This window comes from Bactrocera neohumeralis, chromosome 3 (genome assembly GCF_024586455.1).
Source record: "Bactrocera neohumeralis isolate Rockhampton chromosome 3, APGP_CSIRO_Bneo_wtdbg2-racon-allhic-juicebox.fasta_v2, whole genome shotgun sequence".
In the NCBI taxonomy this organism is placed as follows: Eukaryota; Metazoa; Arthropoda; class Insecta; order Diptera; family Tephritidae; genus Bactrocera; species Bactrocera neohumeralis.
The window spans coordinates 36553689-36581412 of NC_065920.1; the positions used below are offsets into that span (position 1 = coordinate 36553689).

General features: G+C 36.9%; 1 protein-coding gene across 1 annotated transcript in view; it reads right to left on the reverse strand.

The window, feature by feature from the left end:
• Positions 1 to 5705: 5705 nt before the first annotated feature.
• Positions 5706 to 27724, reverse strand: part of LOC126752996 (uncharacterized) — a 30768-nt gene continuing 8749 nt past the window's right edge. The window contains exon 3 of the mRNA XM_050464091.1: positions 5706 to 7306. Within this exon, the coding sequence (XP_050320048.1) occupies positions 5706 to 7306 (1601 nt within the window). The remainder of the gene's footprint in view (positions 7307 to 27724) is intronic.

Sequence of the window (27724 nt, forward strand, 5' to 3'; positions counted from 1 at the left end):
TATCATAGTGAGATACAACACTTCAGTTAATGTTAAGCAAAGAAAATATTTTGCTTTAAGCAATAAAAGTGAAATTGGACTTTTTCAAGTTTGGATTTCGCAAAATATAATACTTAACACTTAAATCTCAAGTTGAACTGGATGATGCAGTCGAAGGTTTTAAAACCTAATTCACAAAGCATCTTTTCCTGCCACTTCCCAAAAAAGGAATGAATTTACATCTCATAAACTGATTCATGTATCTGCAGAGATTAAATCATTAATTCAGAGTAAAGGACGTTTCAAAACTACTCTAAATAAAGCCACAAAAGAGCTAAAAGAAAAATTAAAAGACTTCAATCAAAATTAATCGATTTCTGATTATATTGATATATTGAGAGTTTAATTATAGAAATAATGAAGATCATAAGATTTGGAATGATACAAAATATCTAAAGATCAGACAAAAGCAAAGCAAATGCGTACAGTAAATACCTTGAAGCAACGTTCACTGCTTTTGGTTGTAGTGGTACCAACAATGATGCTGCAATATTAGAATTTCTTGATATACTGTGTCAACTATCTCTACCAATGAAACATATTACGCCCGCCGAAATACGTTCTGAAATCGAGAAGCTGAACAACAAAAAATCTCCAGGGTATGACAAAATTGATGCCAGAGTAGCTAAGTGCTTACGTAAAAAAGGAATTATGTTTCTTACACTTATCTATAATTCAATATTAAGGCTGAACCAATTCTCTACTCAGTGGAAGTGTGCAGAAATTGTGATGGTACTCAAACCAGGTAAAGCCGAGAATGAAATCACTTCATATAGACCAATAAGTTTGTTGTCCTTATTCTCCAAAATATTTGAAAAAATATTTTTGTGTAGAATATTGCCACTACTAAAGGAGAATAAGGTAATACCTGCACATCAATTTGGGTTTCGCTGTTATCACGGTACACCCGAACAATGTCACCGTGTAGTTAACTATATTACTGACACTTTAGAACGTAAAGAGTACTGTTTAGCAGCATTTTTGGACATTCAGCAAGCATTTGATAAAGTTTGGCATCTTGATCTACTATATAAATTAAAAAACATATTCTCCTCTCAGGTATATCTAATTCTTAAGTCTTATTTAACTGGTGGGTCATTTTATGTAAAAAATAAATGACGAAACGTCTGACATAAGATTCATAAATGCTGGAGTACCACAGGGTAGCGTCTTGGTCCTGTAATTTACACCATTTTTACCTCTGACATACCTGAAACTGAAAATTTATTAATTGCTACATATGCTGACGACACTGCTCTATTGTCGTTAAGCCAGCCTCCTGTTGAAGCAACTAATTTGGTGCAAGAAGAATTGAATAAGATACAAACTTGGTTAGATTGCTGGAGAATGAAAGTAAACGTGCATATTTTATTTACATTAAGGCGAAGCGATAGTCCTTCATTGCTTTTAAATGGCAATGCTATACCTAAAAGTGATAGCGGTAAATACCTCGGCATGCACTTGGACAAACGGTTAACATGGAAACAGCACATACGGATTAAAAAATTCATTTCGGCCAAAAAATGGAATTAACTCGTGAACATTTTCGTGCGATCATTTTTCACAACTTTCGACGTGGATTATCACGACAAGAGTGCATCGATGAACTAAAATCTTTGTATGGCTATGAAGCACCATCCTATAGCACTGTGAAAAACTGGTACAACGAATTCAATCGTGGCCGACGCTCGCTTAAGAAGACGAATTCGGTGAAGGTCGTCCAAAAACAGCCGTTTTGGCAGAAAACATCGATGCCGTACGTGAACTGATAATGCAAGACCGTCAAGTAACATACTTACCTTCAGATAGAGGCATGCCTATGCATTTCTCCCACCAGCATACATTCGATATTGCATGAACACCTGGCCGTAAAAAAGGTTTGTTCTCGTTGGATCCCGCACAATTTGACAATCGCTCAAAAAAAGGCTCGTGTGGATTGGTGTAAAGAAATGCTGAAAAAATACGATCGCGGTGCTTCAAAAGACGTTTATAAGATCGTCACTCGTGACGAATTATGGATCTCTGCGTATGAGCCCGAAACAAAACAGCAATCGACCGTGTGGGTCTTCCAAGACGAGCCAAATCCAACGAAAGTTGTTCGTGGAAGAAGCACTTCGAAGCAAATGGTCGCCTGTTTCTTCGGCAAAACTGGTCATGTGGCGACTGTTCCGCTTGAGCAACGTAGGACGGTTAATTCTGAGTGGTACACCACCATTTGTTTGCCTGAAGTCTTCGGAGAAATTCGAAAAACGAACAAGAGAAGACGAATCATTGTGCACCATGACAATGCGAGCTCTCACACATCGGCTCAAACCAGCGCCTTTTTGACCGGCCAAAACGTCGAATTGATGGGTCATCCGCCGTACAGCCCTGACTTGGCACCCAATGACTTCTTTTTATTCCCACACATCAAGAAAATAATGCGTGGTCAACGATTTTCGTCGCCAGAAGATGCTGTTGAAGCATTCAAAAACCATGTTTTGGAGGTGTCTCAATCGGAGTGGAAAAAGTGCTTCGAAAATTGGTTTGAGCGCATGCAAAAGTGTATAAATCTTGATGGAGAATATTTTGAAAAACAATAAAACCATTTTCGTTGATAAATATTCTTATTTTCATTGTTAGGCAAGAAATATATATAGCAGCCCTCGTACAAGCTAAAAATAAGCAATTAAAAATAAAAACCAAAGAACTGTATTGGCTACTCGGATATAAATCGCCGTTACATCTTGAAAATAAATTGCTATTATATAAAGGCATACTAAAACCTATCTGGACCTACGGTGTGCAGCTCTGGGGCACTGCTAGTAATTCAAATATTGAAATTTTACAAAGATTTCAGTCAAAAACCCTAAGACTAATTACAAACGCCCCTTGGTTTATAACGAATAAAGCCATTCATACACATCTTAATATGTTTATGCTTTTGTTAAAGCTGAGATTAAAAGATTTAGTACAGCATATTTACACAGAATCAGTTATCATGACAATCCTTTGGCAGATCTATATAGATCTCCCATTTAGGAATTAAGTACTAAATATTTAATAACATATATTACTACGGTATTAAATATTAGTATTAAGTTTGTTAATATAAGCACTAGAAATAAGAACATTTGATATGAATATTGTATATTATTATTGATATCACTGGACATCAATATCATAAGTCAGATTATGATTTTGTTATCTCATTTGCTTATTATTTTTAAAATACATAGATTGCAAATAAAACACATTTCTCCGAATTTCGAAATATATTTCCATGATGAAATGGCAAGCCTTACTGAAAAGAAATGTCAAAAAAGAGTCTCTATCGGTGTACTTTTGTAGCATCCCTATTGAAAACCCCGTTTGTTTCGGAGTCTTTTAATTCGAACAAACAAATAATCAAATCCTTCCTCTAAATTGGTTTTGTAAGCTTAAGAGGCTGTCCGTGTTTGGAAATTTCACTGTGTTTCGAACACGAAAAAACAAAGAATAATATTAATAACTAAGTTGATACCAAATCTGATTAATAATACCTTAGTAAAGAAATTATACTTATGTGCATACATATTTTGTATTGTAACTCTCGCTAGTCTCTTGTTTTTATAGCAGATTGTTATTATAAAGTATTTCGTCGAATATAGAAGAAAATAAAAATCTAGTCAATATTTTCGGATTCTGAAATCATATCTCGCAAGTGTTTAGATATATTGACCTTACTTTTTTTCTGAATCATAGAGGAAATGTAAAATAATATACACTACTTAAAAGACAGGACAAAATTTTGATTAATAAGTGCCCATTTTCAAAGTCAATGTTGAGACAGTTGAAAAACCAGAAAATGATTCACAATTTCAACATCCGCACTATTTCACAATTGCATTTTCACTTGCATCTACTTCGTAAAACAGTTGATTTTGATCGACACATGGCGAACAACCGATCAACAGGTTGTCACATACAAGTATTTTAAATTTCAGGTGCGCTTAGAACCCTTATTATCCCATTGGGTATTTTATAACCCATCGCATACATATGTCAGGTATGCCCCATAAATTTTCGAAAAAATCGTACGGCGAGATATATAGGCTGGCAGTAATGGGTTAAGTTTGCGTGAATGTGATATGAAAATAATATGAATTTGCACAGTACCAAACCGCCATAGAACTACAATTAGTAATTTGCGAAAAATCCTACTCAAGCTAGAAAACCAAAAATATACGCTCAAAGCCAACTATTCTTTCTATGGTACTACAAATTCTCGGCGCACTTGTCTCCGACGAGTACATGGTTGTGGGCTGCCTTGTTATAAAGGAAAAACTCTAATATGCTACATAACGACAAATACATATGTATGCCCCAATGTATTTTGATTTGCTCGATAGTAAATAGATAGAATTTGTAAGGCATTTTTACCAGCAAGAAAATGGTCAGGAAAAAGAACGGATATAATCCTTATCGAAGATCTGTGGGGACTATTATCTGATAGAGCTTTAAAAAATGGATCTCAGTTTAAGGGGTCAGTAGGGTAATCTTTTTTCAATTTTTTTTTTGTTTTTGCACTTTCTGTTACCTTATACCCTTAGAATTAATGCAGAAATTGATTTTACCATTGAAAGGTTTCGAAAAAGGCCCAAAAATAATAATACCGCTTGACGTTTTTTCAACGTTTATGTCTATCTTTGTATGCTTTTTCAGTACCTCCAACTTTAAACGCGTTTTTCTTAAAACACACTTTTTTAAACTGGCGAACATGATTCCGGTCGAACTACTCAACCGATGTTCACAAAACGCCTGGCTATCGTTCCTACAAGATTCATAATTTTTTATAATTTATTGACAATGTTATGATAAAATGTATGTAAAAAAACATGGGGAAAAATGAAAACGTTAATTACTTTTTAATTTATCAACATTTTTTCATGATTCTAGTAGGGACGATAACCATTCGCCAGTGAAAAACAGCGTCTCATTCACCCAGCCATTTCTCCGACAGATGTCATCAAAAAATTCCGAAAAAATTGTTTATACACTCCACGATTTACCTCATGATAAAGTAAAAAAAGTTCTATTGTAGAATAAAAATTTCTATGAAAAAAATAATGTCAAAAGAACAGCCCAGATTACCCTACGACCTTTTAATACAAAAGTATTTAAAAAGGCAATGCAGCGGAAATGGGCTTCAATCGCCATGTTAAAGCTAAAACCTTTGATTGAAACAATGCCATCTCAACTTAACCAAGTCAAAATTAATAAGAGAGAGCATATTCATTACAATCAATGACAATTTTTTAACATGTACATATAAATATTTTCTTTTTAACATCTATTTGCTTTCTAATTGTGTTAAATGTGTAAAAACCAAAACTTTGTAAACGCTCTTTATATTAAAAATTGAATAGCCTGAAGTCGTGCTCATATAATTTCTTTACTAAGGTAATAGGTATTTTTTGAAATATTTGTTCACACAAATTTTCCCAAGAAGTTTTGTCGGAACCGCCGATTTCAGACCCTATAGCTTATAGCTGCCATATAAACTGAACGCTCAAAATTCTGTTCTTGTACGTGAAACTTTTTTTTATTAAACAAGATATCTTCCATAGACTTGAATTAGTTCTTGAATAAGTAAATATAAATGTATATTAGCACTGCATTTTTTTATAGCAATAACCACAATTCACTTACCGTAAATTTGCTGACATCTCCGTAGTTTCCTTCTTTTCAACAATTTCGGCTGCACTTAACCTTTCGCCTATTGTTGTTTCTACATACTTATCGTCTAATATAATGTCTTTTGAATTTGTAATTTTTTGGTTATTTTCACTTTTCTCTTGTTGCTTCAACCGGCGCACACGCAAAGAACGTCTAGTTAAATTACACTTGGCCAATTCAGCTACTGCATTTGCTACTGCATTAGCAGTGGACATGCCGGTCAATCCCAAATAATTGCAAAACTCTTGTTGTTGATGACATGCACTGGTAGATATAAGGTTTTTCGAAACTGGGGAAAGTGTAGAATAGGACTGATCAGCTTCATGTGGCGATGTAGATATTATTTCTGTTTGTAACTCATTGTCTTCTGATTGGTGAAGCGGACATTCTGTGTTTTTATCCATATCACTAGGATTAAAGCTATGCGTGTTCTTTGACATTAATATCGAAACGTTTAAGGCAGCTGAGTTCGGCATCGGTAACTGAGTGGGAACGGGTAGCGGCAGGTGTTTTTGTGGCAATGTAGGCGTTTTAAACAATTGACTCCTTCTTTCATAAAGTTGTTGACTTTTATTTTGTATTGCAAAATCCAAACGCATTTGAATAAGACCTCGAGAATTTGTCTCATTCTTTTCATTGAATTTATCAATTTCCCTATTCAGGCGGCGTAACTTAAAAACCGATTCCTCATCTGCAGATGGCCGAAATTGACGAGATACAAGCGACGGATATCCGCCTATTGCCATTTGGGAATGGCGACACATGTTATCTTTTGATTCTAAAATATCACACGAAGACTTTCCATTCAGAACTTGATTACCATGCTCCGAATTTCTAGGGCGTAGCTTTTGTTGATTGCTGTTGAATTTTTGTTTGGAAGTAAGACATAAAAGTAAATCATTTTCAGAAGAGGATGTAAATGTAGGGGTAGTATTCCTTCCTCTTAACAAATGTTGTTGTTGACGTTTTTTGCACTCAAATTCAAGAGCTGCTCGCATACGACGTTGTGCCGAAAATGTACCAGTGGCAGAAGGTTTAGTTTTTTCATCTTTTTCTATTAAAGTAGACGTTGTTGTAAGCCTAGGCAGGATATCATTTCGAAATACGTTAAAATCATACTGTGTGCTGTTGAAAGCGCCATTCCTATTGCCTTGTATAACTCCTTTTTGTAATTCCTCATGTTCTCTGAAAAGATCATCAAAACTATCCACATCTTCGACCTCACTGAAATCAATATCACATTTCCAAGCGTTAATTTTTTCGTCCAAAGACATTTGCGGTTTTTGCGTTGTTAATAATGCCAGGTTACGCTCAAAAACGTCTCCTGACAATGTATTTTTTTGCAGAGCAGTCCGTTTTCGTGGATTCGAAGGAGAACTAACTGGAAAATCGCTGGTGGTTTCAGTAGAACACTTGTTTTTGTTGCTGTTGCTATTCACAGTTTGTTGATTTAAACGTAAACGCAATTGAAGGTTGGAATTAATTTTCTGTCTCTTATATGCCTCCGAACTAGTTGTCGACTTTGAGCAGATTTCAACAATTTCATTCACAGGGTTTTGTACGTGATCATCTAAAAAAATACATCTCCAAATGGTGATAAATTATACGTTAAAATATATTATAGTGTTTGCTACATTTATACATTTATGAATTATGTACCAAAACGTAACAACTGAGGGGATGCATATGACGCCACCCTTTTTATTAATTAGAAAAATTATATTTTCTTTGTTAAACGGTCAAAACTGCTTGCTGCACTCGGGTCTCAAAACATATTGATGTATTACATTAAAAAGATAGCAACAATATTAAGATTTAGTTCGATTTAATGGTCGATGATTTATCTATTATAAAGATAATTTTCTTTTAACTTTGATGTTTAAAACATTACACTGGTCAACAAGTTTGTAATTTTTTTTTTCACATGAAAATTTATATCAAATTTTGAATATACTAGGGCCACCAAATAATAATTTATCAATGAAAAAATGTACACATCATGTTTTCTTTTGACATCAAAACATATATTTTCGTACAAAGTACAAAATTCAGCCTCACTTACAGAATTATTTTTTAATATCTAATAGATACTTATGATTTTCTTGAATATTTGGCTTCCGGTAGGTCCCTTTTAAGTCTCCATTAAGGAAATGTCTCGATGGAACCTCTCACCTTGTTCGTCACTTACAGCACCCAAATTTGACGGAAAGAAATCCAGATGAGAGTCCAGCATACGTATTTTCAAGGACAGATTACATCCCAAAGCTTTAAATGATATCATAAGTTCATTTATTAAATCTTTGTAATTTCCCACTTTATGGTTACCCAGAAAATTTTGAACAACATTCACAAAACATTTCCAGGCGAGTTTTTCCTGATCATTCAGTTTTTCTTCAAAGCTCTTATCCTTCATCAATTGCCGTATTTGTGGGCCCACAAATATTCCCTCTTTCATTTTCGCCTCGCTGAGTTTAGGGAATTTCTCTTTTAGATATAAAAATCCATCTCCATCTTTATGCTTAGCTTTTACAAATTTTTTTATCAGGTCAAGCTTTATGTGCAACGGTGGTAAAAGTATGTCATCAAGGTTCCCTAGAGGATCATTTTTAACATTTTTATGACCTGGAGTTAGTGATTCTAGTGGTACTGATACCTTTTGTTTGAGTCAAACAAAAATAACAATCACTTACATGATCCTTTGGTTCCGTCCAAATCATTGGTATAGCAAATGACAAATGCCTAGGTTCTTGTCATTTATGTGGAACCCAGGATTTGTCTTGATTCCTCACAGGAAAACCAAAATAGTCTAATACACTGGTCTTTAAAGGAGCTTTATCGAAATAAATTAAATTAAGTTCATCGAAGCACTTTTAATGAGTTAATCCACGTTCTGGCTAGTACAACATAAAAAATGACAAACTCTATGATAAACTTGTAAGTTGCCAGCATGGCTAAGCGACTTAGCTCTTCCCGTGGATCATTGATATACCATATAATTTTACAAATTCTTTTAAAACGGTATTGGGTATTGCCCGAATTCCCATATAGCTAGCATACGGCTAGTCAGAGAAACTTTTTAACACATTTTAATTGAACAGATCAATTGAAACTTTCACGGCCTGTCACACAGATGGCGCTGCTAGAATTATATCCATATTATTTTTATTTAGCTCTAACCTTTAAAAGTCACGTGTAAAAATTTGTCGGATCATTCGTTTTTGAATTATATCATTTTGAGTGAAACAACTTTTTTATTGTGAAATTTCGCTTGTTGATAAAATATTGATTCTTGAAGGGAAGGGAAATTGAAGCAAAAACTGGTCTTGGAAAGGAAAGTGCTGTTTCACTAAGACAATGCACAATTTTAGAGGTCAGTGCAAACCATGCCAAAAATCCATGAATTGGGACTCTGTGACTATTTTCTGCTCTCAGATCGTAAAAAAAAGATGATGGAACACATTTTTCGTCGAACATTTTATACTCTTAAAACTTGCAAGAACCAAAGACAGGTGCGTCAACCAAGAAACTTTATATAAGTCACCCGAAAGTTCGAAATTCTTTATATTGGGTATATGGGAGCTTCTCCTTTGAAGTTGGTCGCCTTGTCGTGGCGAAGGGGCTTAAGTATTATTAAGTATTATCCCAAAGGAAACGCACTCTAATCTTACGAACTAAGAGGGACACTTCATAATTCCCACAATAGTGATATGGATGAATAAACCCCAGGTTTTACGCTCATCTCCTATTGTGGAAGTATGAGGATACCCGAACCAACACCACCCTAAGCCAAGGTGTCGAGGTACCCGTGCCGAGGGCTAAATAGTCAGCGGGGGGTAATAAATAGCTGATCGCGAACGGTCCCCTCCGATGCCCAGGCGAGGTCGGAGGTATAAAAGCCTTCTCTCCGCATACCGGCTCTGCGGACGAGTGACTAACCCTTTCCGGATTACTCGTGGGACCAAATATGAACGCAAACAATACAACAACAACACCAACTACAATAACCAAATTGACGACAACAGCAACGACTAAGGACATGAGCTATCGGAATCCTATTACGGAATCCGATGAAGACGAACTATTTGCCTCCAGCCAGGAGACGAGTAAGAGTACTACCGGACATACCAACCAAAGTATACCTGTAGATACAGCAGTGAAAACCACAGATGTAAGGCAGGAAGCGTCCACCTCCAAGGCTGCCATGAGCACCAACCAATGTGCACTGGCGGCTAAAGGAGAGAACAAAAAGAAGCGCAAGAAATCCCAAAATCAGCTGAGGAAAAACCGGTACCAGAGGGCAGTCTTCATACTAGGGAAGATAGCCAAAGACCAGGCAGCCGGTACCCCAGTTGATGAAGCTGAAACAAAGCGCCTCAAATCCATCGTAGAGGAATATGAAGGCTACCTGAAAAGGAAGCAATCACAACCTCAAGTAGAGAGCAAACGAGAGAGCACTTCTCAGAAGAAAAATCGCTCCATCACAGAGGTACCCGGAACTCAGCCCAAAAAACCGAGGCGGAGTGAAGGTGAACACAGCAGCACAACAACGGCAAGGCATTTCTGCGATGTAGCCAGGGATAGCCTGCAGGTGGGCATTATAGATGGAAATTCCTCCTCTCCGAGCACAATACAGGAGAGATGGGTGGAGATCGACGTCAGATTGTCGAGTATGGTGCTGAGCTATGTACTCGACAATCCTGCGGGTCCTCACCCGGAGTTTGACTCCTCTGAGACCCTCAGGGCCTACAGGGTCATCAAGTGCGCGGACCAGGCCTCGCTAGATTTCCTGACGGGTAGTGTTGCTAAAATTAGCAACGCCTTCGTAGGCTTCCAATTGAGGCTTATACCCGCCAGGGACATTCCAAAGAGACCTCGTGCTCGCATTTGGTTACCCCCTCTAGAGGAGCCAGGCGAAAAACTCCTGAGGTGCATTAAGCTGTAGAACAAATCTATACCAGGTATAGATGAGTGGCAGCTAATCAAGGAGGAAAAACCTAATAAAGCAAGCAAGCCAATACTAGTGGCCATTTGTGATGAGTCCATTGAGGCTCTGAAGAAGACTGACTACAAAATCAGCTTCGGAATCCGCAAGGCTAGACTAAAAATCTTCCAAGGCGACAAAGCGGCTGACGAAGACGACACGGAAGAGGTCGACGACGCCAGCCAGTTGCTAAGGAATGTGGGCATCGAAGAAACCCGTGATGCCCAATAACATAAGATGCATACAGATAAACCTGCAGCACTCGAAGAGTGCTACAGCTAATCTGACAACCCTCGTGAACGAGAGGGGCATCGACATCAGCCTAGTACAGGAGCCCTGGGTCAATGATGATACCATTAAAGGGCTAAACAGCAGCAAATATAACCTGTTTTACACACGGAACAGAAGTAAACCTAGGGCATGCATTCTTATCAATAAAAGTACAAATGCATTTCTTTGTCCTAATTACAGCACAGCAGATATCACAGTGGTAAAGGTGGAACAGAAGGAAAAGCCCTTCTTCTTGGTCTCAGCCTACTTGGCCCATGACGAAGACTTACCACCGGCCCCGCTCGCCAGACTAGTAGAGGAGAACAGGAAGGATGATGTCCTAATAGGGTGTGATGCAAACGCAAGGCACACCGTATGGGGTAGCTCAAATATAAACACCAGAGGTGAGTCACTCTTGCAGTATATTTTGAATAGTAATCTAAGTATTTGCAACAAGGGCGATAAGCCAACATTTATTTTCCCAAACTCGGATAGATTTCCGGAGTGGGAGGAAGTGCTTGACCTCACGCTATCAACAGACACAGACAGTCTCGTTGTGGATAACTGGAGGGTATCCGATGAGCCTTCCATGTCGGATCACTCTTGGATACTCTTCAGCATCCGCGAGAAGTACAGTGCGTCTCTCACATACCGGAACCCTAGAAGAACGGCATGGGGAAAATTTACCAGTATAGCAACAAAATGCCTTGAAAAGGGAGGCAACAAGAGTATCAGAAATCCTGAGGAATTAGATTCAGAAGTAGAGAAGTTGGAAAAAATCTTAACCACAACTTTTAATAAATCTACTCCGCTAACAGTTTTGAAAAAGAGAAAGTCTCTTCCTTGGTGAAACAGTGAACTCTAAGCTGAAGCTAAAAAGGACTCATGGCAATCTTTCTGCACATCGATAGAAAGTTGCAGAGAAGCCGCTAAGCTGAGTAAAATGCTATCCAAAGATCATATTAATACTGCCTACATTAGGGCTGAGGGAAGTGATTTGACCTCCTCGGCAAAATAGTCTCTGGAGGTACTAATCACAACGCGTTTCCCCGGGAGTCAGCAAACACCTTCAACGAGGGTTCAACCAGAACCACAGCTGAACGCAGCTGACTATCGAAGCCAAATAGTAGACAAAAGAAAAATCAAATATGCCATAAATAGTTTTGCACCATTTAAAGCGGCAGGTCCTGGCGGGATTATGCCCATAATGCTGCAAAAACTGGTAGAACCAATGGTTCTAAGGCTTGAAAATATATACTAGGCTAGCATTCAACTATCTTACATCCCAAGAAGTTGGAAAAGGAGTAAAGTTGTGTTCCTTCCAAAACCAGGCAGAAGAACACACGAGAATGCCAAGGATTTTAGACCTATAAGCCTTACCTCCTTTATGCTGAAGGTACTAGAAAGGCTAATAGATCTACACGTAAGAACAATAATGGCGGAGAAGTTATCGAAGTCCCAACATGCGTACATGAAGGGCCGATCAACCGAAACCGCCCTTCACGAGGTGATAAGTGTAATCGAAAAATCACTACACCACAAACAATACACCATGGCTGCATTTCTAGACATAGAGGGCGCCTTCAACAACATAGAAGTAAATGCGATAATAAATTCTCTGGCACATGGTGGCATAGACGACACTGTGTGCAGATGGATACTATCGATGCTTGAGAATAGGAAGATTATAGCTTCAAAAGGCGCTGCAACACAAACAAGCTATGTGAGTAGAGGGACGCCTCAAGGGGGGGTCCTCTCTCCGCTTCTATGGGTTGCAGCGCTGAACGAAATACTACTCCAACTAAACGGTGGAGGAGTGAAAGCAGTAGCGTATGCAGACGATATACTGTTGTTGGTTTCAGGTATGTTTCCTTCAACAGTCAGCGAGATTTTGGAAAGAGCACTTCGTAGGTTAAACTTATGGGCTAAGAACAATGGTCTAGGAGTTAACCCGAACAAAACAGAACTGATGCTATTCACAAGCAGAACCAAAATACCTCAGTTCCAACTTCCGGTACTAAACGGTACAACACTCACTCTACCCCCCACAGCTAAATACTTGGGGGTGGAGATTGACACCAAACTGTCCTGGAAAATAAATATAGAAAAAAGAATAAACAAAGCTTACATGGCCTACTATACTTGTAAGAAAATCGTCAACAGGAATTGGAGCCTTAAACCAAGTATAATCACTTACATATGGAGCTCTGGTGTGGTGGCCAGCGCTAAACAAAGAATTCAACATTAGAAAATTAAATGGAATACAAAGAGCAGCAGGAGGATGGGGTCATGTGTAGAAGTTCACGCAAGTGAGGAAAGTTCTCTGATCGCCATTCACTTGGGAGTGGCCAGAAACGATTCTTTTACATATGACTCAAGCAGCTCACGACTTCCGGTCTTTGACCAAGTATCCTCTGGTTAGCCTTAGAACATCCGTTCGAAGGTGAGCTAAAGTGAGAAGGCGAAACATCCCCTGCATAGGGTTGTGCGCTGGGTTTGGGACCCGCCACGTAAAAAGCCTACCCCAATGAACAGTAACAACCAGCCTCGGATGAGAGACCCCCCTTTTGATGACGACCATGGCAAACGAAATAAGGACTACGATTTAAGGGCATGCACCTGGAATGTCCGGTCCCTTAATTGGGAAGGTGCCGCTGCCCAGCTGGTTGATGTCCTCGTGAAAATAAAGGCTGACATCACCGCCGTCCAAGAAATGCGATGGACGGGACAAGGACAAAGCGAGGTTCTTCAACATATCGCTGATCTGCGCCCACGCTCCGACGGATGAGAAGGACGATGTGACCAAAGATGCCTTTTATGAGTGCTTGGAACGCACTTATGAGAGATGCCCCCGCCACGATGTCAAAATCGTGCTTGGCGACTTTAACGCCAGGGTGGGCAAAGAAGGTATCTTTGGCGCTATGGTCGGTAAATTCAGCCTCCACGAGGAAACATCCCCAAATGGGTTGAGGCTGATCGACTTCGCCGGGGCCCGAAATATGGTTATCTGTAGTACTAGATTCCAGCACAAAAAAATTCATCAAGCTACCTGGCTGTCTCCGGATCGAAAAACTACCAACCAGATCGATCATGTTGTGATAGACGGAAGACACGTCTCCAGTGTTTTAGATGTGCGTGCGCTCCGAGGTCCTAACATCGACTCGGATCACTATCTTGTTGCAGCCAACAAGTAACAGGGAACAAGGAAACAATCTTCCACTTTCTCTGCGAATGCCCAGCTCTAGCACAGATCCGACACAAAACACTCGGAATCCACCAAGCACCAAATCTTTAATGGATTTCCAACAAAAGCATATCGGACATAAGTAGTTTCATCGAAACCTCAAAATGGTTTGAGAGAGAAAGTGAAACGTTATAGCAGATACAAAAGGTTCTACGAATAGTGTATCAAAATGGCACATCAAGTGCTAATTGAGCCCGATAGGGCTGCCCTCCTACCTACCTACCTATATGGGAGCTAAGTATTTATCTGATTTAACCCATTTGCGACATACTGACAAATGCTCACTTTTTTATAGGTGGCTGATGAGTATAAGATAAACATTTTTGATATACCGTTATTTATATTCCTAAAATTCTTGCATTGTTCGTGTTACTCTATTCACTACTAAGTTCACTCCGTTTTATATTTGTGAAGATAAAGTTCTTTTAATTTTTTTTCAAATAGTAAATGCGTTACGATTTAGAAGGTGAATTAAGTGCGACAGCTAATTAGAAACAGTTGTTTAAAGAATTAGAATTTCTCAAGGCGTTAATTTTTATTAATAACATTATTGATTTCTAGTAAGCGTGTGTTTCAAAGTTGTAATTTAAAATATATTAAAATGTATTATTCAAGTTGTTTAATGAGACGATGTACATCTGCCCCACGTATTTTCCTTTTTTGTCCTTCCTCAGACTGGAAAGACGTACAAATAAATTGTGAATCATATCAAATGCTCAACCAAAATTGTTTTCAATGCCTTTAAGCATATACCGAACATTAAAACTATTTAAAAAGTTGCACGCAAAGAAAAAACTCGAAAAACTGCAACAGAAATAGACGTCAGAATTAATACTATCTCGCGAAGAGACCCAAAAAAGAGTTCCACTGACACTCTACATGAAATTCAAGTAGAATACAATGTCCAAATATCCAAGAGAACAATTGCCCGGCGTTTGGTCGACTCTGGACTTCACCGCACGCAGGAACACACTTCCTACTAAAATTCGTAGAAACGACGCGTAGACTTTGCCAACTCTTATTGGTCTAAAACGACAAATCAACGGAGTTATGTCGTTTGGAAAGATGTAACAAAAATTAATCGCTTAGGTCCTGATGGTCGAAGGTATGTTCGCCGTCCATTAATTGAAGAACTTGATGATTGAGTATGGTGAAGGATCAATCATGATGTGGAGATTTTTTATTTGGAATGGTGTTGGTCCGCTCCATAAGATTAATGGAATTTTAAACAAGGAGAAATACGTCGACATCCTAAAAAATGTCAAAGTGCCATGGGCTAAGAAAAATTTGCCTGTTAAAAGGAAGATAACTATTCAAAGCATACGTCAAAGTTGCCACAAAAGTTTTTTAACAAAAATTCTATCAATGTTTTGGAGTGGGAATCGTCCAGCCCAGACTTAAACCCTATAGAACATCTCTCGGTGATGTTAAAAGAGCCGTATACACCAAAAATATCTCAAATATGGATGTTCTTTGTGATGAAATTAGAACGGCATGGCAAACTACACCATTGGTGCGCCGTTATAGTCTTATAATGTAAATTCGGAATCGATGTGAAGCAATATTAACCCTCATCGAGACCCTCGGGTCTGGCCAGGCATATTTTGTTTTTAAATGTTATTTAAATACATATATTTATAGTGTAGCAAACGACTTGCGCTTCCAGGTAGTTTCCTAGAATTTTATTGTCTATAGAATTCAGAAAAAAAAAATCAAGGATATCGTATCGAAAAGGACGAAAAAAGGTATTATAATATTACACCTTAGTGCACCAATGGTGCTTGGCTAGACCCCATATACATAAGTATGTATTTTGTATGAAAATATGTATATGAACTTTGGTATGTTTCTATCACTTCGCACGGTTTATTTATCTGTTTTCATGTTCGTTACATGTCCAAATTGGTTTGTATGTTTATCTAGGTCAAATACTTTAGCCGCTAGAGCGTTTTAAAGGTTAAGAAAAATGTAATTTAAGTCAAATACTTTAGCCGCTAGAGCGTTTTAAAAGGTTAAGAAAAAATGTAATTTTTCTCAAAATGTTACATTTTTTGTGAACGCTATTGCCACGCCAAGCGTGAAAAAGGCAGTCAATTTGATTCCAACCAAATCGAGAGATAAGAAATTTAAAAATGTATCTATATTGTACATATGTATGTATATGAGCGTAAATACAACACGTATTTCCATACAAATGTATGTAAACTAGCCTAGGTCTAGCCAAGCACCATTGGTCTCGACTAAGTGTATCAGACCGTTGGTCTCGACCAGGGTTAAAGTAAAAGAGATAACCAACAAAATACTAACTGAAAGTAAGCAAGTTTTTGTTATATCATTATTTTTTGTGGATAAAATATTTTCGTTTCTAATTAGTTGTTGCACTCAAATCATTGGTTCCACATGTTTTTGTTAGTCTCCTCAGTCCCAAGGGGGGGAAAAAAAGTTAGAAGTCGACAAAAATATTTTTTAAGCTTGCCACGTTAAAAACAAAAAATTTTTCAAGGACATATGCGATGAAAGGATTCGAAGATAAGACAGGTGCAGCTGGCTGGACATTTGTAACCAAGTGGAATGAATCTCGTTTTTGTAAAAGCATATAAAGGATTAATGTTTTATTTCATATTAATTTTAAATTCATAAATAACAGTAAATCTTTGATGAATACTTTGCTTAAATAAGGAAAAGAACTAGATAATATTTGAATAATGAGCAATTAAGAGTGAAACTCCATGAAACAATGTCTATCATTGTTGATGCATAGAAATATGTCGCAGGAAATGCACTTAAAGCGTGTTTTTTGATTGCATCCTTCTTTACGACAACGCATAAACTTATTTTTATCAGAAACTGCGCAAATAGGTAAATGTTTATTCTTCGTTGTACGCACATCTTTCGGCGGCAGAGATTTTATGGTTCTTTTTGCCCTTTTTTGCGGTGGTTCATCTTCACTCTCTGATGATGATTCTGCGCTCTTCTCCAGTATAGCATCAGCAATTAAACATTCGGCGATATAGAATTTAAAATCGAGTAAATCCATGATATTTTTTTTGTGTTCACCGCATGCATATTTGTCTTTTTTATACATAACCCAGGAGTTGCAAGCGGCAACATCGATAAAATGCCAAAACACCTTCAAAGGCCATTTTTTGGTGCGAATTGCAATCCTGTAGTAAGAGACGACTAAGTCTACTCCTCCCATGTATTTGTTGTAGCTTGAAATTGCATGTGGACAATCAACGTTAATGTACTTTCTGTTTACTTTATCCCATCGTCCAGCGGTTGGTAGGGGTAACGATCCAGTTGACGTGGAAGCTATAAGCACAGAGCGGCTATCCATCCACTTGACAACACACAATTTGTCATCTTCCCTAGCGAACTCTTCGTGACTACCTCTTCCTTTTTTTAATAAAGTTTTGTCGTTTGATAACTTTGATCGAAGTTCCTTAGGTATCCTGTTGAGTTGAATAGTACCAGTCGCAAATATTCCTTTATCCAACAAATGCTCGAGAATGTTTATAGAGGTGAAATATCGGTCAATGAATACTTCACTACCTTCACTGAGATCTGTAGCAAGTTTTTGTACAACAGTACCACCAATTCCCAAATGTTTATTCGGCTTTCCATCGGGCCACGTGTTTGTTCCTTGGTATATAAAAAAATCCAGTATTAAACCATCAGGCGATGCTAGAACAAAGTTTTTCAATCCTACTGGATTTGGTTTGCCTTTTACGTATTGCTTAAGGCTTGTTTTTCCTGAAAACGGAATCATTTGCTCATCGATGCTGCATTTTTTTGGCTTGGGAATCAATCAACACCTTTTCAATAAAACGTCTAGTACTGGTCGAACTCTCCAAAGTTTATCTTTTTTTTCCTCCTCGGTAACTGACATGTTGTCAACAAAATGCATGTGATTTCGCAACTTAAAAAGTCTGTCTCTGGGAATTTTTGTGATGGCTGGGACTTTTATTTGAGGTCGATAATACCGATTATACATACGTATCCTTGGAAGTTTCATGCACCCCGCAACAATATGAGCGCCTACTAGCTTTTTATACTCAGAAGGAGTGGAGTTTAAATTGCGGTTGTTTTGAATTGCATACATATTACTTTTTTCTGAAACTAAGCTCAAGAAGTTATCGTCGAAGTACTCTGAAAAATAATTGAAAGGTGTCCACATCTCTCTATTATCAACATCCCATTCAATTACGTCGGAACATTCAGAAGAATTTGAAAAGCTTTTTGAAAACCATTTAAGTCTTCGGACTTGAGTTTGTGGCAGAACTTCTGGTGGGGAAGATTCCTCTTCCTCTAATAAATCCGCAATTATTTCTTCCTCAAAATCTATGCCATTTGGCTCTTCCTCGTCATCCTCATCGTCCGACATATCCTCAATATCGCTTTCCAAGAGCATATCAAAAATCTGTTGCTCCGACAATTTACCTGCCATTTTTTTGTTAATATGTTACAAATGTGCAGCGGGCTGGTCATGAAATATATGGGCAACAAGTAAGGAAGGGCTAAGTTCGGGTGTCACCGAACATTTTATACTCTCGCATGATAAAGTGATAAACGAGATTTCATTATACGTCATTTATATATTTTTCAAATACCGTATTTTTGTATAGTTTTATCCCGCTATCATCATTGGTTCCTAATGTATACATATATTATACAGAGAAGGCATCAGATGGAATTCGAAATAGCGTTATATTGGAAGAAGGTGTGGTTGTGAACCGATTTCACCCACATTTCGTACATGTCATCAGGGTGTTAAGAAAATATTATATACCGAATTTCATTGAAATCGGTGGAGTAGTTCCTGAGATATGGTTTTTGGTCCATAAGTGGGCGAGGCCACGCCCATTTTCAATTTTTAAAAAAAGCCTGGGTGCAGCTTTCTTCTGCCATTTCTTCCGTAAAATTTAGTGTTTCTGACGTTTTTTGTTAGTCGGTTAACGGACTTTTAGTGATTTTCAACATAACCTTTGTATGGGAGGTGGGCGTGGTTATTATCCGATTTCTTCCATTTTTGAACTGTATATAGAAATGCCTGAAGAAAACGACTCTGTAGAGTTTGGTTGACATAGCTATAGTAGTTTCTGAGATATGTACAAAAAACTTAGTAGGGGGCGGGGCCACGCCCACTTTTCCAAAAAAACTGCGTCCAAATATGCCCCTCCCTAATGCGATCCTTTGTGCCAAATTTCACTTTAATATCTTTATTTATGGCTTAGTTATGACACTTTATAGGTTCACCCTGATCACTTTGGTATATATAACCCTATATCTGACTCTTTTAGTTTTAGGACTTACAAACAACCGTTATGTGAACAAAACTATAATACTCTCCTTAGCAACATTGTTGCGAGAGTATAAAAATATGGGTAATAGAACAAAGTTAGTGACAAAATCTATACCTTACCTTGTTTATTGTAATTGTTAGATTCAAATTAATCACACTTTCGAATTTTTTGGTTGCACAGCTTTCAAAGTTTTTACTAATAATCATTAGCACTTTACAAAATCTGTGTTTCGCTCAGCTGATTACACTCATTGCGCTCTTTTTAACAGTATTGCCAGCATAGAGAACAAATTTTGGGTTTTTACTACAAATAATACGTACGGCTGCACAAATGGTCATAAACTCAAAAAGTATTTTTAAAGTATTTCTACGGATACTTGAAGAATGTCCAGTAGACTGCACGTGAGGACCGAAGAGGTTAAACTCTTCAAAACAAAAACGAATTTCAAACAAACTTTTTACTATTAGAGTTTAAGGTTAACATAGGATTCAATAAAATAAGTGAAAATACAATAAATATAAGTGATTTATTGGAAAATAACATAATTTTCTTCAAAATAGGTGTCGTTTCTAATTAGCTGTCAACAGCTTATATATGGCGCTATCAACAGCTGTATATAATTATAATTACATAATTTCAATTATATACAGCTATGGACAGAGATTTAGCGCACTTGCATTCATAATTAGAAATATTACCGTTAATTTTAAGAGGGGGATATTTTCATGAATTTGTTATCAGTAGATCAATACTACTTCTGCCGCCTCTTTAAATTCGTGGAAAATAACCGTTATCATTTCCCCTCAGATACCGTTAATTTGTTTTTGTTAAATTTCGTCATAAATTCGTTGGACAATGATTTAGCGCACTTATAGTTTTCGGTCATTTGTTGTGTTTGGTCCAACAAAAAATTAATTTCAGTTGTGAACTTGTATACAACAGTTTTAGTAACATTACAAATTTTAATAAAATGGCTGAGAGAAATACTGTTCGATTGAAAAAAGAAAAATTATTTGGGACCTTTACAAAAACGGTACAAATCAAGTAAAAATTGCTCAAATAGTAAAATGTTCAAGAAAAATGGTGTATAATGCCATCAAAAATGTTAAGAGTGATCCAAATTTGTTAAAAAAAAACAAAGTTCGTAAGGCTCCCCCTCGCAAAACAACCCCCCGCGATGGCACAATTCCGATTTCTTTGGCGCCGCGATTTGAAGGTACCGCTGGAAAGAGGAAGTCCTCCTGATTAAGAAATATATAGGGTTATAGGTACCGCAAACGCTTAGTTTACGAGATATTCGACCTTAAAGTTCAAAAATTCCCAAAATTCGAACATTTCAACAAGTTATTTTACCGCATTAAACAAAACTTTACTCACATTTTTCATTTCAAATTAATTAAATTAAACTATAAATTTTTAAATAAATCCACATTTTACACTTTTAACAGTCTTTTTACCGAAGAAATCTTTATTTTAAAAATTACATTTTACACTCGTAGTGAACATCATGTGTGTGCTAAAAATTACGACGAAATGGAGCGCTGCCATGTGATAATAAGGAAATTCGCTGAAATGCCTTTTTTCCCAAAAATTCCTCTATCCATTCATGTGGATATGTTCTTTATTTAATTTAATAAAGAAATAAGTAATATTATATAGTAATATTATATAATATTATTTTATAATATTACTATATTGTCACCTAATAAACAAAAAAACGTATTATCAAAAATAAATGGAAACCGCTGACAGATATAATGACCAAAATTTAACCATTTTATAACGAAACCTCAAATTTTGTTTCAATATCAGTGCAAGATAACCAAAAAATATAACCACTTTATAGCGAAACTCAATATGTTTTTTTATTTTAACGCAGAAAGGAGAACTACGCGAAAGTACTTCAGTCACCCCGGGTATTCGCTCGACCTGGGTTATTTTTTTAAAGCGCGGCCGAAGGCCGCCAACGCAGAAAGGAGTACTACGCGAAAGTACTTCAGTCACATAAATCACATATTACACATACATTTACATATGTAGAATTATAGTTAATATAGAAAAAAGAATCACGCGAAAAAGCAAACAAAGAAAAATTGTTAAAAATCTTACATATTTGCTGTTTAAGATGTGGCAAGGCTTGTTTTCCTCATAATTGTAAACAATCGAACCTTTTCAACGATGAGTGTGCTAAGGGATTTTTAAATTAATAAATTTAGATAAAATATACCAAACTAAAAGTGAAATGTGAACTTATTTCAATGTTTAGAGTGTATATTTAAATATACAGATTGAAAAACGTGAAAATATTTAGTGAAACATAGAGAAATACCATGTGTTATTAGTGCAATTTTTTGAACTTTTAATCGTGAATATTTTAAAAAATAAGTTATTTTTATATTATTTTTGGATATTTCTTCTCTGGAGAAGCTTCCCTATCCGCACATACCCCATTTATACGGAAATTCGGTTTTTTTACCCCTCCGAAAAGGAAATCGGAATCGTGCCACCGCGAGTATAAAATAATTCTTAGAAAGTGTAAAGCTGATCCTTTCAAATTCTCACGCGCGATTATGGTCGAAGTCAATGCAGAATAGGACTCAAAAGGGTCAAGTAGACTAGTACGAAGACGTTTAAATGCAAATTATTTGTATGGACGTGTGAGCAGAAAAAAACCGCTATTGTCGAAAAAAATATTAAAGCGCGTTTGTCATTCGCTCATAGCCATAGATCAAAAGATTTAAATTTTTGGAAAAGGATAGTTTTTGTCAAATGTCAAATGAAAAATGATGATGTCAAAGAAAAAGTTGGGCAAAGAAAATTTAAAAATTGCGACGAGCTTTGGGCAGGAGTACAGGAAGCGTGGAAATATATTCCTTTGGACAGATGCCAAAGGTTAATAGAGAGCTTGCCACGCAGATGTGAAGCGGTGATAACGAATAACGGTTATTCGTGTTAATAATATTTATTTTTCCTTACTGATCTTTTAAAGTGCGCTAAATACTTGTCCAAGCCAATTTTGACTTAATAATGTAAACTGAACAAAACGTTGTATTTTTTTTATAGAAAACTAAGAAATTTTGGACTACTTTAGTTTTTAGAGAGGTAATAAATAGTTTTTTTACATTATTATGATTCTACTTTCTTTAAATATAACATTATTAAGTATCATATTTCACATTAAGAAGTGCGCTAAATCTCTGTCCATAGTTGTATCTCACACATTGGCCAATATTTTCGATTAAAAGTCAACTATAAATATTGGGGTCAAAATACTCGATGCCTAGGCGCTTGAACAGTTTTGTTGAATTTGGACATTTTTTAGCCATATGGTGGCATACTTTAAAGGCATTATTCGTGCAAAGTTTTATCTCGTTATTTTAACTACTTCCTGATTTGTTTACCGAAAAGTGGAAGAATCAAAAGGAGTTTAGAATTGTGTTATGGTGAAGTCGGCGTGGCGGTAGTCCGATTTCGCCCATTTTCACACTGTAAAATAAGAATGTCACGTACTTGGTAAAAATTGGTGTGGCGGTTTTCGAGATATGTGATTTCACCTAAAAGTGGGCGGTGCCACGCCCATAATCCGATTTTGACCCCAGTCACATCAAAGGCCTCTCATACCATTTCTGGGGTAAAATTTAAGGTATCTGGCGAATTCAGTTTTTCATTTATCAATAATTTTTATCAGTACCGTTATATGCGGTGTGAGCGGGGTTATCATCCAATAGTCTAGAGGAGTTCCTATAATATTTGCACTGGGCGAATATGGTTATTGTAGCTTTAATGGTTCACGAAATATGTGCATTAAACATATTAGAGTGCGGCGCCACGCCTATTTTTTCTAAAAATGTTGCACACTAATGACCCATGCTACTCTGGTTCGATGTGTCAAATTTGAGTTTTATACCTTAATTTAGCGCTTAGTTATGGTACTTTCCGGGCAGTGGTCCATCGACAAACGGACAGACAGTCACGCAGATTTCATATGTATACTTATGTTTAAAGAATATTGGTGCTTGGCTAGGCCCCTATGTGTTTACATACATTTGTATGGAAATACGTGTTGTATTTACGCTCATATACAGCTGTGTTCAAAATAATAGGAGTGCCCCTGAGAAAAATATTTAACCCAAAAAATTTATCATGTCATACCATGAACGTGAAGCATTTTTTATGAAATACTTCTAACGGTATTCCGCGAGTAAAACACAAAGCATAAACTTCAGCTGTTTACATTATTTCCAATGTTATGAGTTCAAATCTGTGTCGGTCACTGAATTGCGCTGTTCATAAAAATAGGAGTGTGAGCTACCAAGAGGTATAATACTTTTTTATTTAAACAAAATCTGTAAAAAACTTAAAAGTAAGAACAAAAAAATAAAAAGGATGGGATTTTTTAAAGGAAAAGTCATTTATTTTAATTAATGGGTAGAGGAAAACATCGCAACGACAAAACGCGTGAAATCATTAAAAATCTTAGAAAAAACGGGAAAACTTTTAAAGAAATTAAAGAAATACTCGGGTGCTCTCATCAAATGATGTCAAATTCCCTGTCCAACAAAAATAAAGCCGAAACACGTGGACGAAAACCCAAAACTACTAAGGTAATCGATCCACGCATACTCCAGTCGTCTAAAAAAGATCCCAAAGCGGCGTCTTGAGTAATAAAAAAGCGTCTAGATCTTGATGTTACTGACGTAACAGTTCGTAAACGTCTTCCGGAATATGATTTATTTGCGTGGAGTCCGCGAAAAGTTCCATTGTTGACAAAGAAACATAATTAGAGCACAACTCCAATTCGCCAAGGAACATGGCAACTGACAACCGGAGAAATGGAGAAATATTTTGTGGACAAAGGAATGTAAGGTAGTTTTATTTGGTGGGCCAGGGTCTAGGCAGTATATCCGTCGTCCACCAAATACGGAATATAATCCGCAATACACTCTTAAGACCGTCAAACATGGTAGTGCATGGTGGGAAAGTTTCTCGTACAACGGCGTGGCACCAATCCATCTGATAAAAGAAACCATGGATCAATACGTGTGTGTGGATATATTGAAAAAAGTTATACTGCCATTCACGGAATGAAATATGCCATAAAAGTGGTTGTTTCAGCAAGATAACGACCCGAAACATGCAAGTAAACCTGCAAGGGAATAGAGTCGGGTCAATAAAGTTGAGGTTATGTCGTGGTCTGCTCAGTCGCCTGACCTTAATTAAATAAAAAACTTTTGGGCAGATATTAAAAAGGTGTTGCTGACTGTGGATTATCAAATACAAGGGAATTATGGAGTGCAGTCCACGAGATATGGCAGCAAATCCCGCTGAAAAGGTGTCGTCATCTGATCGATACCATGTCCGGCAGATGTGCTGCAGTAATAAAAAATGGCGGTTACTCGACTAAATATTAACTAAACTAACTTAATACTAGTCATAATTTCCAATTTTTTAATTTAATATTAATTTTATTGAATTTTGTGATGCACTCCTATTATTTTGAACACCGAATTTATGAGGTTTTTATTTAAATTATTTATTTTTTTTCATTTACTGTGTATTACTAAAATTTTCAAAGTGCATACAAAGACGGCATAAAATGAACAATTCGTGGATAAAAAAATAAATTAATAAAATTATTGTTTTTGTTGAAAAACATCACTTTGTATTTGATGTTGTGATGCACTCCTATTATTTTGAACACAACTGTATGTACAATATAGATACATTTTTGAAATTTCTTCCCTCACGATTTCGTTTGGGCATACTCTGAACTACCTGAAAAAGAAAAATGAAACTCGTATGCGGCTTTTGAAATGAAATACAACGCATTCCTTTTCGTTTATTTTTTGATTTATTTAGGAGCATATGAATCATTTTTGAGCGATTTTTCAATTGATTTTATGATGATGGGTCCTGAGGAATACAAAAAAATCATATGTAATCAATTTTCGAATGCTGTTGACAAACTGGATTTGAACATTTAGAACAGAAAAATCGAGTTTTACGACGCAATTTATGGCTTTATTGCAAACAAAGTCTGCAATCTCTCCTTCCTTTGAGTGTGTCAGCACCTTTTGATGTTGAAGCTACTAATCGTGATGGGATGTTCAGTGAACGACCGAAAAAGGTTTCAAAAGCCAAACGAGAAGATAGATGTTTGATGACATTGGGATTGTTCTTACGATTTTCGATATAAGGCGTTGCCAATGTGCTCGATAAATTGTAAAGAAAAGTGCGTCGTGCATACTTTTTATCTAGATGGTCGATTTCTTTGCAAACTACGAAAGCAGCCAATCCCATCACATGCAACAAGTTGCAAAAAAAGGCAAATGTCCATCGTTTCGTTGGCCGTTTTGTAGTGTAATGGGTAACCATCTGATCCATGCAGTCAACGCCGGCCTTTGTTGAATTATAAAATAAAATTGCTTCCGGTTTTTTGGCTTCACCTTCACAATCCTTTGTGTAGTGCAGGGTTGAAATCAAATTGACTGCCTTGTTCTTTTTCGGAACATAGCTACAAATCGAAACGAGATTATCGTGAAACCCGGAAATAGTAGAAAGCAACGGACGAGACGGATTTTTTTTCAATTCTTCGGGTAAACACTTCTTATTGGCGCGAATAGTACCGACGAAAGCAAGTCCAATGGTAGCCAATCGTTTGGCTCCTGTCAGTGTTGTGAAAAAGTTGTCAGCTACTATTGTTCTGCCGGTGTTTTCGTACCGTTTCACAAGTTTGAGCAATACATTTTCTCCTTGGTTCACTTCACGCTCTCCGCCATCCTTTTTTCCCGTGTACAATATACCTTGCAATGGGTATTTTGTTTGTGAGTCACATGCTCACCAGATTTTCACACCGTATTTGGCTGGTTTTGATGGTATGAATTGCGTAAACTTTGTCTTGCCGCGATACGGAAACAAGTGCTCGTCAATCGTTACATTTTCATGCGGCTCATAGTTTCTGGCGAGGTTTTCATTTAAAAAATTCCATATATCGCGAATCGCGGCACCCTTATCAGATTGTAGTCGGAATGAACGTGTGCGGCCATCATCGAAACGGATATATCGCGTCAATAACTTGAATCGTTTGAGTGGCATCGCCGCTCGAAAGATGGGAAGATCATCTGTTTACCACAAAAGTGGTGTAAACTGCATATTATAGTGCGTTACACCAGAAGCAATAAGAATGCTAATAAATGCATCAAGTTCGATGCTAGTGAAATCCACCCAAACTTTAGGTTTTGAGGTTAGATTTTCTGCATTCCATTTTGCAAATTGGTCTCTTCCATAACGATTTGTTTGACTGATGATAATGAATGAAATATTGGTAGTTAAAAACTGTTTGAATACCTCAATGGGAACAGAGTTTTGTTGCTTCGGTCCAGGCCTAAAGCGCATAATATTGTGTGCACGAGTACGAATTGCTTCATTAGGCTCTTTTTTCCATTCTGTCCCATCTTTACCGTAGTAAGAAGTTTCAGTAGCAGCTGGAGTTTCACGTTCTTCTTCTTCTGCACCATCGATTACTTCCTCTTCGTCGCTATCTAATATTTCATTCGGCTTGATTTCGATTTCATTTTCAATATCCGATGCATCTTCAAATGGCACATAATCGACATCTCTATCATCGTCATCGCTTTCGAATGGATCCACTTCTTCACGCACAACATCATTATTTTCAGTTTGAATGTCATTTACCAATGCTGATGTTAAGCGATCATAAAAATCTGCACTGATGTTTCTAGAACGTAATCGTGTATTATACACATATTCCACTTCATCACTCATTATTATAACCAAAGCGAACAGAATAATAAAAAAACAAGATGAGAACTGGCGCGAAATATGCGTATTTTCACAGTAATACTGTAGCAAAAATAAACACACAAAATCCTGGTTTTGTTTGTAAACACACTCTTCTTTTGACTGTTTCCCTCTTTTTCTCTTCTTTCGCACGAACAAGTCGAGCGCAAAGAGCTCGCTATACTCGTAGACCCGAAAGAACATATTTATGCATGTGAGTATGTTTATATGAGTGCTAGATAAACATACAAACCAATTAGGACATGTAACGAACATGTAAACAGATAAATCAACCGTGCGAAGTGATAGAAACATACCAAAGTTCATATATTTTCATACAAAAGATAGATCAAGGATGTGTGTAAATTAGAAGACAATATTCCTAACGCA